At 34.1% G+C, this 16,701-nt stretch overlaps 1 protein-coding gene across 1 annotated transcript; it reads left to right on the forward strand.

Moving 5' to 3' along the window:
* The first annotated feature begins 6,891 nt into the window (after positions 1-6,891).
* LOC130895762 (fatty acyl-CoA reductase wat-like) lies at positions 6,892-16,463 on the forward strand. The gene is made up of 8 exons (XM_057803305.1): positions 6,892-7,080; positions 7,673-7,795; positions 8,730-9,001; positions 9,941-10,050; positions 11,783-11,975; positions 13,175-13,426; positions 14,659-14,916; positions 16,228-16,463. Exons 1-8 carry the CDS (start codon positions 6,892-6,894, stop codon positions 16,331-16,333), a joined length of 1,503 nt encoding a protein of 500 aa, XP_057659288.1. The 3' UTR covers positions 16,334-16,463.
* The last annotated feature ends 238 nt before the right edge of the window (positions 16,464-16,701 follow it).

The following is a 16,701-nucleotide window of genomic DNA, read 5'->3' on the forward strand; positions in this document are numbered from 1 at the left end:
GGCGGGTGCGTCGGTTATCTCTTCATTGATTGATCTGTTTACTTTTGGCAATCGTTTTTTATCGACTCTTTCTGGAGATTTCAAGAATTCGACGCTTGCAGAAAGCGGCTTCAATATATGAAGCAAGAGTCTAGTAGCCGTGATTCAGTTAACAATTTGATAACATCCATTGTGTACATAAATTGAATAGGTATTAGTGAATAGTTGAACGTCTCAGTGTATAAATAAATTACGTAAGTAACATACATATATTTTTCACAAAGTTGTGGTAAATTTTCATTAATTGGTATATAAAAAGTTTCGTACGAAAGTTTCCACTTGTCCATGTGCTTCTTTGAGAGGTCCAAACATGTGAAAATCACACGACAATAAGTCTGGATTGTAAAGCAGATGATCAAGTGTTTTCCAAATAACTTCTGTCAGATTCTGCATTGCATTACTGTGAAACCTAGTGTTGTCGTGGAAATCTCGTGAAAATTCAACAGTTTCTTTTTAAACTGGAGAGAAGCAGTAGTAGCTTGCCTTGATGGTCTGACGTTTATGTAAGAAACCTCCTGGTTGAACACTTCTAGTTCCAAAACCTGTAGCTAACATTTCCCCTGCACAAAAACGATTTTTGACTTTCAATGAATTTTCTTCGCGTTTCTTTCTCCACAAATAGATTCGGGGATATAATAATAAACCCTTATCTCGACAAAGTTGAGAGTTTCGTACAAAAAAAACTCTCAATTGAACAATCGATTGTGGTTGTTGATCTTGAAGTCATTTTAAACTGTTAAGGCAACGTTGCACTAAGTTCTACTTCAATATTTTTTAGCCCACTTTAACAATACACTTATCCAATCAAATATTGTAAAATAACTGAAACAGTTATACAAAATCCAACAAGAAACCATTAGTAGAGACTATTTGGTTACACCTTCGATTGTTTCTGGTATCATTTTTCTAGATTGACCATCGACCAATTAACAAATATTTTCTGTTCCCTTACTTTCCACAAGGACTTGAACTATCCCACGGCTCTCGAACTCACTGTCTGAGGCTCGTCTGAAAAGCTTCCGTCCTCAACTTGAAGATGTCAGAACTTATCATTATAAGTTTTAGATTAGTTGAGCTAGGACTGTTTGGGGACTACGCGATTTGTCTCTTCTTGCTTTAAAAAACTTAAATGTAAATACAGCAGTTTTTATCTATGAATAGCCTCACACTCACAAAGGTTCCTTGCAGTAATCAAAAGAGCTGTCGGGAGTTTCTTGGTACAATTTTCAGTTGGTAGTTCACCGGACAGTATCCAGTAACTCCCTTAATTTCACCCTTACTGAAAGAGCGTTTTGAGACCAGTTCTTCTCATTTCCTCATGTTTTCACATTTACTATGGCCATGACTTGATGGCTTTTCGGAAAATCTATAAAATATGTTGTCCTACGAAAGGGATTGTCCTACCTATTTTCGCCATGTGATCAGATGGTTCATTTCAGTGTAGCCTGGTACCCAGAGTAACTTTAATGTTATTTGGATCCAATTTCAGGAAAGTCCAGTGCTTGTAGAGCTGCGTCGTATGTTTCCGCCTGGATAATGGAAGGTTTTAATTTCATTGGACATATATTCCTTTCCCTACTTGACCATTTTCCATCTTCAAACTTACTAATTAACCCCGTGGGTGGTGGTGCGGTGGGATATGATTGTGTCAAGTCTGTTATCGCAAAGCAGACCAGGACGTCCTTTGCAACTTATCTTGGGTTCTATTTCCAATTTTGGTTTTCTTATTAATCACTATATGAAAACTAAATATCATTTCATAATTTTGTTTTTAAGGCACATGTTGTTCAAACTATTCTGCATGTGAAGGTGTTCTGAGTAAAATGAGTTTAATTTTTGGACCAATTATTAATTGAAGATAAAACCTAGATTCACCCATATATTCCTAAACCCAAAAAACCGTTGAGGGAGTGGATTCCAAAGACGGTGTCATCGGCAGAAAAAGTATTTATGGGGGGAGGTGGATGGTCATGGGATTGTGTTAATCGACAAATATATAAAACAATAATATGAGAGTCACTCTTTCTGTATACCTCGTCAGGTTCAGATCGTTACGTTAAATCCTAACAATAAATTCTTCGCTTTTTGTTATAATTAAAATGTGATACCACAAATTGTTGAATTTTATCATAAAATTTGATAAATGACTTTAAAATTATTTACGTATCCGGAAATCAATAGGCCAATTACTGAGAGTGAGACAGACTGTTTGTTTTTTCTCGAGCTGAGATTTATTTATATATTTGATCCGTTTCTCTTATTTTTTTCTCTCACGAGATCAGGCCATCATTATGCCTTCTATCCCCAACACTGTACTATTTGACTACATTAAATCAATAAGTAGCATCGTCTCTCCTGAAAATGTTATTTTCGCATCTAGAATATCACACAGACGCATATGCATTTATTTATCATCGACGACTCAAGTCGACGAACTTCTAAAAACCAACCAAAGCATCCTAGTTAATTCCAATTTAATCCCTATGCGTCGGCTTATATCTCCAACCAAAAGAATACTCATTTCCAATGTTTGTCCACCCATTCCCCATTCCGTCATCGAGAAAGCATTGCAAGACCTAGGGATATCACTCACCTCTTCTATATCATACGTCAAATGTGGCTCACTCTCATTTTCCCTCTCTAATTCCCTTATCAAAAACTAGCGAAAAACGTCCCCGTTCGAATGACAGCAGCCTCGACTCACCACAGTCTATATCTTTACTGATACTCATCTAGATCCAATGCGTCTCCCGAATTTTCAACATCCAGCTCCAGAAACCCTGCGAAAAAGAAGACCAAAAAATCTAAACTGACTAAAAAAGATTGTCACTTCATAAGCCCTGAATCACGCTCCGTTATACATAAACAATTCGACGATTCTCCTGAATCATTTTCCCTTATAGGCACCCAATTTATTGCGTTTCTTGAAAACAAGTATGGCATCAAAGAACCCCTCTCCGTAGCCAACAAATTTATTTCCGACACAACCCTTCTTCTGAAGGATTTGTCCCTAATTTATCCTAATATAAAAGAGAGATCTTTAAAAAACCATATTAGACATCTAATCAATTGAATTAACTTTAACTCCACCCCGAGCAAAAAACTCCTCACGAAATGTCTATTACTGATGATGGGAATACCACTGGCTCCTCGACATTATCTCAGTAAATACTCTCTCCCTTCTTCCTAAACAAGTAGGTACATTCTTCCTGATACAGTGGAACTGCGATGGATTTTATCCTCGACTAGAAAGAATTCAGAAAATCATTTCCTCCCACAAACCTGACTTCCTTTGTGTCTAAAAAACTAACTTCAAAATTGATCATAAACGCAATTTGAGAAACATTGAAGGATATCATTACATCCGTACCAACTGCATAAGAGCCAGTGGCGATACTTCAATATTTGTATCCAGCGACATATACTCATCTCACCTCCCATTATTAACAAACCTTGAAGTAGTAGCTGTCACTACTTGGTGCCCCAATAAACTTAGGTACCATTTGCAGTATATACATTTCACCGGACCACCCTCTTGATGAAAAAGAGTTAACAGATCTAATTTGTCAGCTTCCCAACCATACATTCTTGTTGGAGATGCACATCACACTATGTGGGGCGCCACCCAAACTCGCACTAGAGGCAACACAATAGAAAAAGTCATAAATTCAACTGGTACCTGTCTGTTAAATACTAGATCCAAAACTCACTTTAACATCTCCTCAGGTTCCTTTTCTGCTATTGACCGCAGCTTCTGTGACCCTAAAACTGCACTTTCTCTTTATTGGCAAGTTTCCGATGACCTACATGATAGCAACCACTTTCCTATATCCCATCCCTATAATAAAGAAACTGTTGCCTAAAGCTGCTGGCAAATAAAAAATGCAAACTGGCATGAGCTTACCTCTCTCTCCGAAGCATACTCATCATCTTTGATCATTTCTACGAATATAAATGATAAGCTAGATATGTTCACTAAGAGCATACTTGCGGCTGTCGAGGCTAAAATTGGTAAAACGGTCAACGGTCATTCCTCGGCACGTAGGGCTGTTCCATGGTGGAGTCCGGATTGTTCGAATGCCATACGTGAATCAAAACATGCTCTTAATAGGTTTAGATGTCACAAAACACAAAAAAACCTTATTGTACCAGGTGCTCCAATAAGAATGGCTCTCGGCCATATCTCGGGAACCGTTTATAGTACAGCTTCGGGAAAAAAAATTTATAATAAAAGTGACCTCGAGAAAAAATTATTTACAGAGTTGTAAGTCCACCGGCGTAATTAAATACTAAAAATTATAAAATGATTAATTTACAAATTTTGCCTTATTAAGATACATTTAAACTATGATTATCGTATTTTTCAAGAAGTTTAGCGTATATTTGATTTACAAGTTTTAGTCTATCACTTCAAATAAGAGGTGGGGGAAGCGGGAACTTTATTATGAAAAAACGCCTGTAAGTCCAGCTCTACATAATCTATCCATGCAAACTTAGTCTTTTTGAAGAGAGCTCCTTTCTACCAATGCAAGAATTATAATTTTCAAACAACCTAATGAGTAACGTATACTCTAGAAGGCGCTATTTATTTATTTTTATAAATCTAGCTATCCTTGAAAAATGTTAATGGAAATATGCAGTTTTAATTAAAGAATATAAAAGTAGACCAAATTAGCAACAGAATATCAAAAACCACATGTCGATATCTTTTTCGTATTATGAGATATCTTAAGAAATGTGTAAATTTTAAGCATTTTCCTCTAAACATGAATTACTCCGGGTTGACTGAACGGATTTTAACATTTTTTGAATCTTCAAAATTGTCTTTCCTTGTTCTATTAATAATAATTCCAATTATTATGTCAATATTACTTATACTGTCACCGGGAAACTGCGTTATGGAAGTTAACATGGAAATATATAAAAACAAGTAGTGGGCCATGAAAAAAACAATACAAATTGTTTGTGCAATTTGACCCACTACTCGAGATAATATGATCGAAAGAATACGAAACGCCATTCAGAGTATTTCGAGAGCAGTAATTGAAACTGCTGTTCAATCTAATCTTCAAAGAATAAACGCTTGTATCGAAAATGATGGTCGACAATATGAACATTTAGGTCGTCACTAGTGAAGTACCTTAAGTTATATTTTCATTTTAACTAATCACATCATACATCATATTCATGTAAAAGGCATTTGCCTAAAGAGGCTGTGCATGATTAAAACCCTTAGCCACCATCAATGGGGCTCCAACGAAACTATACTGCTAAGAGTTTACAGAGCTCTCATACGCTTAAAGCTTGACTATGGTTGTTTTATCTACATGTCCGCTTCCAAGTCTAAAACTGACTTATTGAACTCTGTACACAACACCGCTCTTCGCCTTTGCCTTGGTGCCTTTCTCTCAAGCCCCGCTGCTAGGCGTCAATGTTGAAGCTAATGAGCCACCACTATCCTTAAGACGACAATCTCTTCTCCTGTCATATGCAGCTAAAGTATCTTCCAATCCTTCTAATCCTATCCATTCTCTACTTACCACCATTTCCGTACCTATCAACTCACGAACAACTTTAAATTCAATTCCTCAATTACTTCAAAATACCAACCTCTCGTTGACCTTTTCACTTTCTTTACCCTCTTCTCCCCCTTGGATAAAAAATACTACCATATTCTGCATAAAAAATCCTTCGACCTAATTCTCTATACGAATGCCTCCAAAGCTGAATCCGGTGTGGGTTGCGCAGTCACTACAAACCACGAACTCATAAGTTCTTTCCGCTTACCCTCGACGTGTAGTGTTTACACTGGTGAACTATACAGTATCCTCCAAGCTTTCAAATATATTTCTCCTCCCCATAAACATATCGCCATATGTACTGACTCTATTTCATTCATACAGTCAATCACAACCATATTTACCGACCATCCAATAGTCCAAAACATTCATGACATCTACCATCTACTCATTGCTCTTGATATGACAGTCCCTCTCATCTGGCTTCCATCGCACACTGGAATTGCTGGAAACGAATGTAGCGATCGCCTTGCCAAAGAAGCCACAAAGAATCATCCTGAAATCCCAGTTCAGCTGGGCAATGATCTGAAGATTAACTTCAAACACCTCATTAAAAAATCTTGGCGCGATACATGGAGCAAGAGTACTACAGCACTACATCGCATCCATCCATCTACATCTCACATTTCCCTAAACTTTTTGAATAGGAGAGAAGCCGTGACAATAAGAAGACTTCGCATCAACCATACGAAACTTACTCACGGCTATTTCATGTCGTCAGAGAGTCATCCTGTTAAGCTCATCCTAACCGACTGCAGACAATATTCTACCACATATCAGCAGTTTGATATGAAAACCAACCTCAAGGAGACACTTAACTTCCCGACGGAAATAAGGAAAATCCTGCAGTTTCTCAAAGCCACCAAGCTGTATAAGAAAATATAATTTAGTTTATGCATTGTAATAGATTTTGTAACAGTCCTCTATTTAACTTATGATTGTTTATGTGTGCCAATAACCAGCGCTGTCGAGGCACGTTAAACTGAAATAAAAAACAATATATGAGACTCACTTTTAACGAAAAATTGATGTAGAATTTGAAATTGATCCCATATATATGCACCGCATTGTTAGTATCAAGTATTAATTCAATCAAGTTATTTAATTTTTCCAAATACTTCCCATACCCACTGTAGAAAATATCGATGTATTACTAAGTTTAATTTTCCACGTCATAGCTATCCTTTTCTCCATCTAAATATTTAATCAAATCTATAACCGTATCATTCACCGCGGCTTTGCTCTAGGCTCTTTCAATTTCCGAACCATAAATATGTTCAACGACGTCAGATCCTTTTACAAAAATAAGAATATTTTATTGACCGGTGGGACCGGATTTCTAGGTAAACTGATCATAGAGAAGCTGTTGAGAACGTGCGATGTAGAAGGTGTATATTTAATTGTAAAATCCAAAAAAGGCTTAACACCCGAAGAAAGAATAAAAAATCTTATTGACGAACCTGTAAGTACATAATATTTAATGGAACTCTTAATTTTTATTGTTGTTATACATTGTATATTTTTAAATTCCGTAAAAGATAAATTATCCAGCGGAGCTTCACCGTTTTCTTTTCTGTATATTGACATCATTTTCTCAAAATAAGAAGTGTACCTATGAAAAATACAAAACTCAATATAAGAAATAATGTTTTATTCTCAGCATTTTTTTCTTTCTATTTTTGGAAATAACCAATAGTCACATGGTAATAAATTTAGCTTGTAAGTTGATTATGGATAGATAAGAAAACTGTTAGAACTTAAAACCTAATGGTTTATGAAACGACGCGTTATAATTCGCCTATGTCGCCTATATAAGCTTAATTTATTCCATACCATAATTTTTTCTAGTCGTTTAATAGCGCCAAATTCAAATAAGCAAACGCCAATTTTGATTAAAAAGACGGCAACCATTATTTGGAAGGTTAAATAATCCCTTCACTAAGTGTATATATATACTTAAAAAATGAATAAAGATTTTTCATTTGTTAGGATGGAATTTGTTCAGACAAACTGTATATTTACCTCAAGAATAATATTTATCATTGAAATTGTAGGTAATGGCTAAAGTGAGAGAGAAAGATCCAGAAAAATTGAAAAAAATTCATGTTATTGATGGTAATTTAACAAAAAAAGATCTAGGACTTAGTGTTGAAAACAAAGAAATTATTTTAAATAAGGTAAGTTTCAGTCTGAAGCACAAAACGTATGGGTAAATTCGGCACGATTTATATTCTTGTAAAGAATACAATTGTTACTACCTAACCTAACCTCCCCTATCCTAACCTAACCTTACCTAACCTAACCTATCCTTACCTAACCTACCTAACCTACCTAACCTAACATAACATAACATAACATAACATAACATAACATAACCTAATTTAGCCTTACCTAACGTAACCAATTTTCGATAATTCGATTAACGTCGGTAGGCGTACGTTAGGTTAGTCTAAGTTAGGTTAGGTTATCTACGAAAGATTTTTCTTTAGTGTTTCATAAAGTAGTGAAATAGAAGAGGAAGAACCAATTAATGAGCTAATGGCACAGAGTTGGTTTTAAGTGAAGATTTGAGGAGATTTGACGTTGAAAGATCGTTATCAGATCGCTATCAGATCTTATACAAGCATGGTATATTAAGGTTACAAGGGAAGCAGTAGCAAACAAAACTAGTCCCAATACTTGCTGATTATAAGACAAGTTATTATATCGAAGCCCAAAGAATGGTTTCAGCATGGTCTCAAAGAACTTGCTGAACGTTGCTTTTAAAAACTGAGCGTTAAAGATCTACCAAATTCAATAAGTTCTTCGATCGTATATTGACTTTTAATTGAGAAATAAACGCCATGTTTCGAATTTTTTAGTGTTTACCTCACTTACCTCTATCCCTATGTAATATGACTCACTTTTCCTTCTACATCCGTGATCGGATGTAAATGGTTTCTTTTACACGCGTTATACTCTCCAATTCCAACAGATTTACGAAATCTACCATTTAAAGACGCATCCAGCCTCGCGCGTCGCCTTTAATCTGCCCGGGAATGACTTAGTTACTAAACATAGTTCGGAGTTGTTCTTACTCAATTGATTCATAGTAAAACGTTCTTCTTGTAGGTGAATATAGTTTTCCATTGCGGAGCTTCGTTAAATATGGATTTGAAGCTTCAAGAATCCGTTATCACGAATGTTAGAGGCACCATGGAGATCGTGAATATAGTGAATCAAAGTAAACATATTCATTCGTTTATATTAGTATCAACAGCTTATTCTAATTGTTATGAACACGTGATAGAAGAAAAGTTTTATGAACCGCCCATTAATCCTGAATTACTTATTAGAATGTGCGAGGAAATCGATCCGGATATGCTGTCTAATATAAGTTTGGGGTGAATATATAACTAATAATACCTTCTTCAATTTGAAAATTAAGTTTATACTATTATTGAATACCGTGCACTTTCCTACTGGGTCCTGATGTACCAAGAGTCGTTCACTGCTTAGCACTAGTTGATATTTTGATAAACTTTCGATGGCATATGACATGTATAAGTACAAACAGCATGATAGGGATGAAGATTGCCTTGACGAGTTGGAACGTGGTCTATTCTCCGATGATTCCTGCTAGTCCTCCTCGTCTTCTTCGCCAGTTAGTTAAATGATATTTCAATATCATTCCAAAGTTCAACTCAACTTACATACTTACATATATTAATTATTTCCGACCGAGAAAAGTTCTCGGGAATATCCTACAATGATCTGGCATGTTTCATAGTATTTAATAATGTTCCTGAAGGATCTTGCTTTGTACACATATACCAATAGATACCTACACCATTACAAAGGTTTCGAATGAATCCAGAATATTCCAAGATATTTGAGCGTGTTTTGGAACGTTGCACAATGGTTCACTATCAGCTTCGCGATTATCCGAAAGTACGCCTTTGAAAACTTCTTTGGAGCGTCCATTGCGTGCATCGTTATTTGTGCTCATTCTAAACTAAGCAAAATACTTCTCAACGGTTACTTTTTCTGAGCTGTTAAGTCCGAATAATGGATCTCAAATCAAGCTTTGACTTCAATACTATTTTTCGTCAAAAACCGATGCTTCATTAACACAGGAAATTCTTTCTTATTCAAACCAACAAACGGTGCTTCCCTCCTAAAGTGTTAGAACTGATAGCTGGTACGACAGTTGTCAAATTTTAACACGTGTGTTTTAAACGTTGGTACTAACTGTAGTTCATATAGATTTAATACTAGTAGCGGCATCTATATTTCAATCCACGTAATATATTGACACAATTTGATTTCATTTTATTCTTTAGATTAATTGGAAAATGGCAGAATTCTTATGTATTTACCAAATCAGTTGCTGAGAATATTGTATTTCTTCATGGTAGAAAGATACCTGCAGGGGTGTTTAGACCGGCCATTGGTAAGTTTTAAAAATATTGGGAACATTCTACCCTTATATTTGGTATTATTGATTGGAGTGTAAAGATATGATGAAAAATTTTAATTCTATACTAGCTACATAACGACAATAACCTTAGAAAGCTATAAATGGCATTGGCAAAAAAACTGAGCACGAAACAACATTCTTTATGCTTGTACACAACAGTGCTAATTAGGGGTAACTGACCCTTATAAAAGATTGTCTAGCTGATCATCCACTATATGTTAGCCATCAAACCTTAACTTATACATATCTGCGTTAACAATGATCAAGAATTCTATCTGATAATGGACACAACAAGTAATAAAGCCCCTCAAGCGGTCATCCAAGGCCAAACTTAGCAAGAAGTGGCCAGTATGCTGAACATAAGTAAGTCTGTTGTTTCCAAAGTTTGCCGTAGTTACCAAGAGACTCATAATTTTTATCGTCGACGCGATTCCAAGAAAGATTACATGTTAGCACATCGCTGTGCAATCGGGTTCTCATTGGTGTTCAAGTCCAACAAGAGCTCAGAAAAATGCGAGGAGTGGCCGTAAGTGGTTGGACAATCAGAATAAACTTAAGGCAGCTAACTTTAAGCCAAAGAGGCCAGCTGCTGGCACCAAATTAAACCCAGCCTACCAAGCAGCCTGTCTACGATTTGCCAGAGACCACGTTTATTAAACTCACGAGTAATGGAGCCCCGTGCTCTTCTCAGACGAACACCTACATAGTAGCGATAGAAGAGGACGATTCTATAGAAGACCTGGAGAAATATTCGCATAAAAACGAGGATGTTCCTGGATGATTAGGGCAGGCATTTCAATTGAAGCAAACATCTAGTTGGTTAGAAGAAATTTTAGTTGATCACTTCGTTTTCTACACCAGTTTCGTTGGTGAAAACTTCCTCCTTATTGAGGACAATGTCCGTCCACATACTGCAGTATATATAAGATGTCTAAATTGCCGCTATGACTTGGTGAGCGCTTAGACCGGAGTTAAATTCTATTGACCGTTTATGGGATGAACTTAAGAGGAAAGTTACGACCAGAAATCCTGCACCAGCCACGAAATTGGGTCAATTTCAAATAAATTATTATTATGACGAATTTGAGCTTGGAAACATCTAAAATCAGAAAAACAATGCTACATATTTTTACTAAAGACTTTTTTGTTCAAAAAATAGCTACCTGAGTTCATACGCTTTCCAATAAATATTTTTAACAATTTTTTTTGTAAGATGATGATTGGTATTCCAGAAAAACAAACTGATTTAGATTTTGCAAATTCTATTGTCCCAAATGAAGATCTGCATCAATAGTTTGTCCAGATTTCAAAACTTCAAAATGCGTTTACTCCACCAACACTCATAAAAGCATCTTTTTTGGAACATAAACCCTGCAGTACTTCAGTGATCAAGCGATCAAATGTATGGTAATGTTGAAGCCATAAGTTGCATATAAGGGATCTGTTAGCAGATTATAGGGAAGTCAAACATCTCTTAACATTTTCCTAATCTGCTGCAAATGTTGTTTGATGGTAGATCGATAGATAGATCAAATTTTCTTAATTGTATGACATTCGCTTATATTGTAGGTCTTCCTGATTAATATAAATCAGAGGGTTGAGTTAACTTTTACTACTCTACGTACAGTAAAGGGTAGTGAACAAGTCACAATAACTTACGATATTAAAACTACTGATCTATAAATATAGTAATTAATTTTTACAGTGACCTCTACCGTCGCCGAACCTTTACCAGGATGGTCGGATAACTTGTATGGTCCGCTTGGTATATTACTTGCTTCCCACTGTGGTATTTTGAGGGTAATCAAAGCTAATGGTAACTTGAGAAACCATACTGTTCCAGGTGATATGTGTATCAATGCGATACTGTGTTTTGCATGGGACTTGTTCAATAAGTGGTGAGATCAAAATTTTTGATAATTATTGTATTAGAATCCTTAATCAAAATGATCGCGTAACTCATTTTCTCATTTCTCGATTTCTATTAATTTCACAAATTGAAACGTTGTTGTCCAAAATACATAGACAGTGACCTCAACATCAAAAATATGACAGCACCTACAGTAAAGTATTGAGAAGTGACGTTAAATACCGTAAATACCAAGTCAAGAAGATGTCAGAGAAGACCGCATCAGTAGTTTCTGCGACTTATATCAAATAAGACCTATTAAGAGGAAGCTTATAAAGCGTACAGCTCTGGAGCGAATCACGTATAGTCCAAAGATTGAGTCTGTACACCGATTGGGCACCCTTAGTATTTGCATCGTAACTACCCATAATCTCCAGCATGATCTCAATAGATCTTCTGGTAGTAAAAAGGATTCAACACTGCAGAAACGAAAAGGAAGCAAGAATTGCTATAAAAAGAGGATAGAAAGATAAGGAGTTTTCTGAAGGTGGCAGAATAGTTGGAGCAGCGGAATTAGGAAAGAATGAACCTATAGACTAATCAGGAGCGAGATGGATGGGACAGAAAAGAAACTTTAGAGATGACCAATGTACGTCATACTAGGAGAAGGAAGATTCGGCTGAACAAATCTTCTTCTGGTGTGCAATGTGGTCGCAACTTCGGAGAAATCTTGCTCAGGGAGGAATCATCGAAAGCACATTGTGCTACTCGGATTCAAAAAGAAAATGACGAACCGAGAATGGAAACAATAAATTAGATAACATCCAAGAAAATGTGATTAAATAATAAACAAGCCTATAAAAGTCTAGTATAAAAAGGTCCATTGAAAGAAAGAATCTTATAACAAGAGGAGCTATTTCGAATTAATACTAAATCAGGAGTAAATGTTTAATTTAACTCTAAATATTTCTTCTTCTTGTTAGGGGCTGATTTGTCCCTTTATTTATTCACAATAAAAGTTAATAAACGTTTAAAAACCGAACGTCCGTTTTACTCTAACAATATAAATGAGGTTAGGTTTTTAATTGGTATTGTAGTATCTAGATGTCGAAAGCGGTTCTGAGTTACATTTCTCAGTTCGAGAATGAGCGTTTGCACCCTCATTGTCACAGAAAAATGTTTGCGCACCGTATTCTTTATTCGTTCAAATACTTATGAAGCTTCAGAGTGATTATTGACAATTTTCAGGGAAACCTCTAAAGAAAACTATACACCTTCAGTATTGAATTTTTCTGCTAAAGATACTAAGCTATACATAACCAGTAAAGAGTTCGTGGACTGCAAAAATATAGATTATTTGCCATTCAAAAAGACGATGTGGTACCAAATATTATTTTTAGTTAAAAGTAAATATAACTACTTTTTATTGAAATTCCTAGTACACTCCATACCTGCCTATCTTATCGATATGGTATTAAAGATTTCATCCAGGAAGACAAGGTAGGTTAATTAATATGAAGGCATTTCCTACTTGGGTGACAGAACCTTTTAATTAACCTCTTAATGTTAATATACACGTTAAAGCATTTAACATATTTGTATGATGAGAATATATACAGAAATTCATATTGTACATAGAAATAACTCAGAATGACAGTCACATTGAAATGTAACAACATTTGTTAATAGTTAAAACAAACAATTATTGAGACAAAAAACAACAATTCAGTTTACAAACATGTGGCTTTTGTCGCGCTATTTCTGTCGGCCACGTGGGAAAGGTGTTAAGTGCATTATAAATTTTGTTAGTGTTATAATGAAATAAAAAAATCATTGTTGTATATATAGGGCATGACTAATGTCCTTGTCCTTAACTTTTGATTAAAGTTACTGATGGAATCCAATTTTTCTTAAAGTTAATGTTAAGAATCCAATTTTTCACTAAATTCATTCCCTAAAAGCCAATTTTCAAACAAATTAATATAAAATAAAAGCTTCACTTCACTTAATATAATTCTTGAAGAAATGTTCGAACAATTCTATATCAATAATACAGTTTCTGGCAAAATTTAATTAAAAGAATTTTGGACAATTTCATATTAGAAATCCAATATTTCCATCTAATTTCAACTAATTTCAACAATTTTTACTAATTCTAACTTATAAAAACAAATGTTTCAATAATTTCATATTAATAATCGAATGTATGTTTAAATACAACTCAAAAACCCAATTTTCTAACACTTTCATATTAGAAATCCCATTTTTGATTGAATTTAACTTATAAAAACCATTTTTTAACAATTTCATATTAAAAATTCAACTTTTGTTTGAATTTAACTTATAAAATCCAATTTTTGACTACTTTGACTACTACTAAAAGTCAATTTTGTGATACAAGAAATCCAATTTAATCTAAATTCAATATATAAAAACCAATTTCTCAACATGCCAGAAATCAAATATATTTTTGAATTCAACTGATAAAATACAATTTTCCAACAATTTCATATTAGATATTATTAGAAAAATTTTTCCAACAATTTAATATTAGAATCAATGTTTGAGTAAATTCAGCTGATAAAAGCCAATTTGTCAACAAATTAATATTGAAAATCAAATTTTTGGTCTAATTTAACTAATAAAAATCGTTCCATCATTAATACTAAGCATGTAATTCAGAAAAAAGACATAAATATTTTAATACAATCTGTTTTTTCTTTGAGCAATAGAATGAAAAGTATATACGCCAAAATTGAAAAAACTTCAGATATTTTAAGTTATTTTCTCCTACACGAATGGGATATTCACAACGAAAACATGAAACTTCTATGGCAAAAACTGAATTCGGATGATAAAGAGACCTTCAATTTCGACGTAAATTCCATCGAAGTGAATGTATATCTTAAAAATGTCCTCATAGGATTAAAAAAATATATTTTGAAGGAAGACATGACGAAATCAAAATTACATAAACAGAGATATGAAAGGTGAGAAATTTTTCCTTTGGTCTATACACTCCGGTAGGGTGAATCATTCCCGGAAAAATATTAATCTACATATAGAAAAAAATAATTCTCACATAGTTTGAGCTCTTAATATCAATTTTGAGTACTTATAATTTAAATATGAAGTTTTACCATTTAATATGCATTTTTAATACTTACTTTTCTTAATAACACAAATCAGTTTGAAGGACATTCTGGGGAATTTTATGCCCTTCGAAATTGCATTAGAGTTTTTTGGTGCACCAGTGCGAGTTACACGGTTAAAGAACAATAAACAGATTAGCTTGGTACTTGCAAGTTTCAACTTGTTACACTCATTAAAACATAAATATATGGGTGATTCCGTTCTAACTGTGATTTTTTGTATTCAAAATTTCAAGATTTTAAAATTTAACTTTTCTAACTTTTTTATGCATATTATTCATCTATTTTACTGTAAAAATAAAACTCTAAGAGGAATTTACTACAACTTCAAAGTATCACGAGCAAGACACAAATGTCGGATTTTGAGTTCCACGGTACTGACTCATTTATCCACGGTACTGACATGGTAACTTAAGATATTAAACAACAAGTGCATCAATTTTCCTCAGTTTGATCATAAACATTAGAATTTATAAGGTAATTAGTTTAAATCATTTGTTACGACAAAAAAAATTAATAATTTATCGGTAAATTCTAGGAATGGACATGACACGGTACTGACATTCAAGTGATGTAGTATAAGTTTTCTTTAAGTGGCAAGTTATATTGTATAAAAATAATGTTTAAATATCTTAAGAATTATTCAATTAACACAAAATTTTTATTAATTGATTATTAATTAATGACTAGTACAAAAAAACAATACAGGACATTGAATATCACAGTTATAATGGAATCACCCATATACTCGTTTAGAGTAAGACACGTTTCAACCCTCACTTGAAAATATGATAGAGAAATTTATTGAAGTGTTATATTTTGAAATTCCATGAATGGATTATGGAGTGGGCAAAAACTTCTCACTGGTAGTGTACGCTTCGTCAATGTAGATATTGGGTCGACCCTCCTCATAATATTGTTTAAAGATTATACTGAATTCTCATATTTTATGCTGCTCCATCAATATAATAGATTTTTTTTTTATTTTACACCATAGAAAAATATGATTTCACACGAAATGTCTTTGCCATCTCTAAGCCCCCATACAGATCTATATCTGATTATTCGTACTTTTAGTCAGGTATTTTTTTTTCTCCCGCTATATGAAGGGACTATAATAACTTGAGAAAATTTTATATTCATTTTCAGGTTAACAGTCGTCCATAAAACCATAAAATACTCCTTCTATGGTCTAGTTAGTATACTTATGTACCGGAGTTTGACGAGATTTGTTTTAAAGAAGAATCGTGTATGAAACTTGGTAGTAAAATGTACCAAAATACGTTGTTAGTTACATAACAAATCAAAATTTAAATATAAAACTGGAATCTTCAAAATAATACCTTTAATATTGATAGGTTATGTTATCAATTAATATAAAATCCGTCCATAAAATATTTTTTATTTATCGATTCGTATTTTATATTTAGAACCTGTTGGTTGTACGAAATCACCCTCCCTTGTATGTAGGAGGGGGTCTTTATAAATCAGTGTGGTAGCCAAGACAAGAATATGTAACGAGTTTTATTTCCTATCGTTAGAATTTAGGACAGGTATTCAAGCATTTCCTCTCCGAAGTCTTTAATGCAACACCGATTTATTTGAAATTTTGACAGATGATAG

Source organism: Diorhabda carinulata, chromosome 6 (assembly GCF_026250575.1).
Source record: "Diorhabda carinulata isolate Delta chromosome 6, icDioCari1.1, whole genome shotgun sequence".
Classification (NCBI taxonomy): domain Eukaryota; kingdom Metazoa; phylum Arthropoda; class Insecta; order Coleoptera; family Chrysomelidae; genus Diorhabda; species Diorhabda carinulata.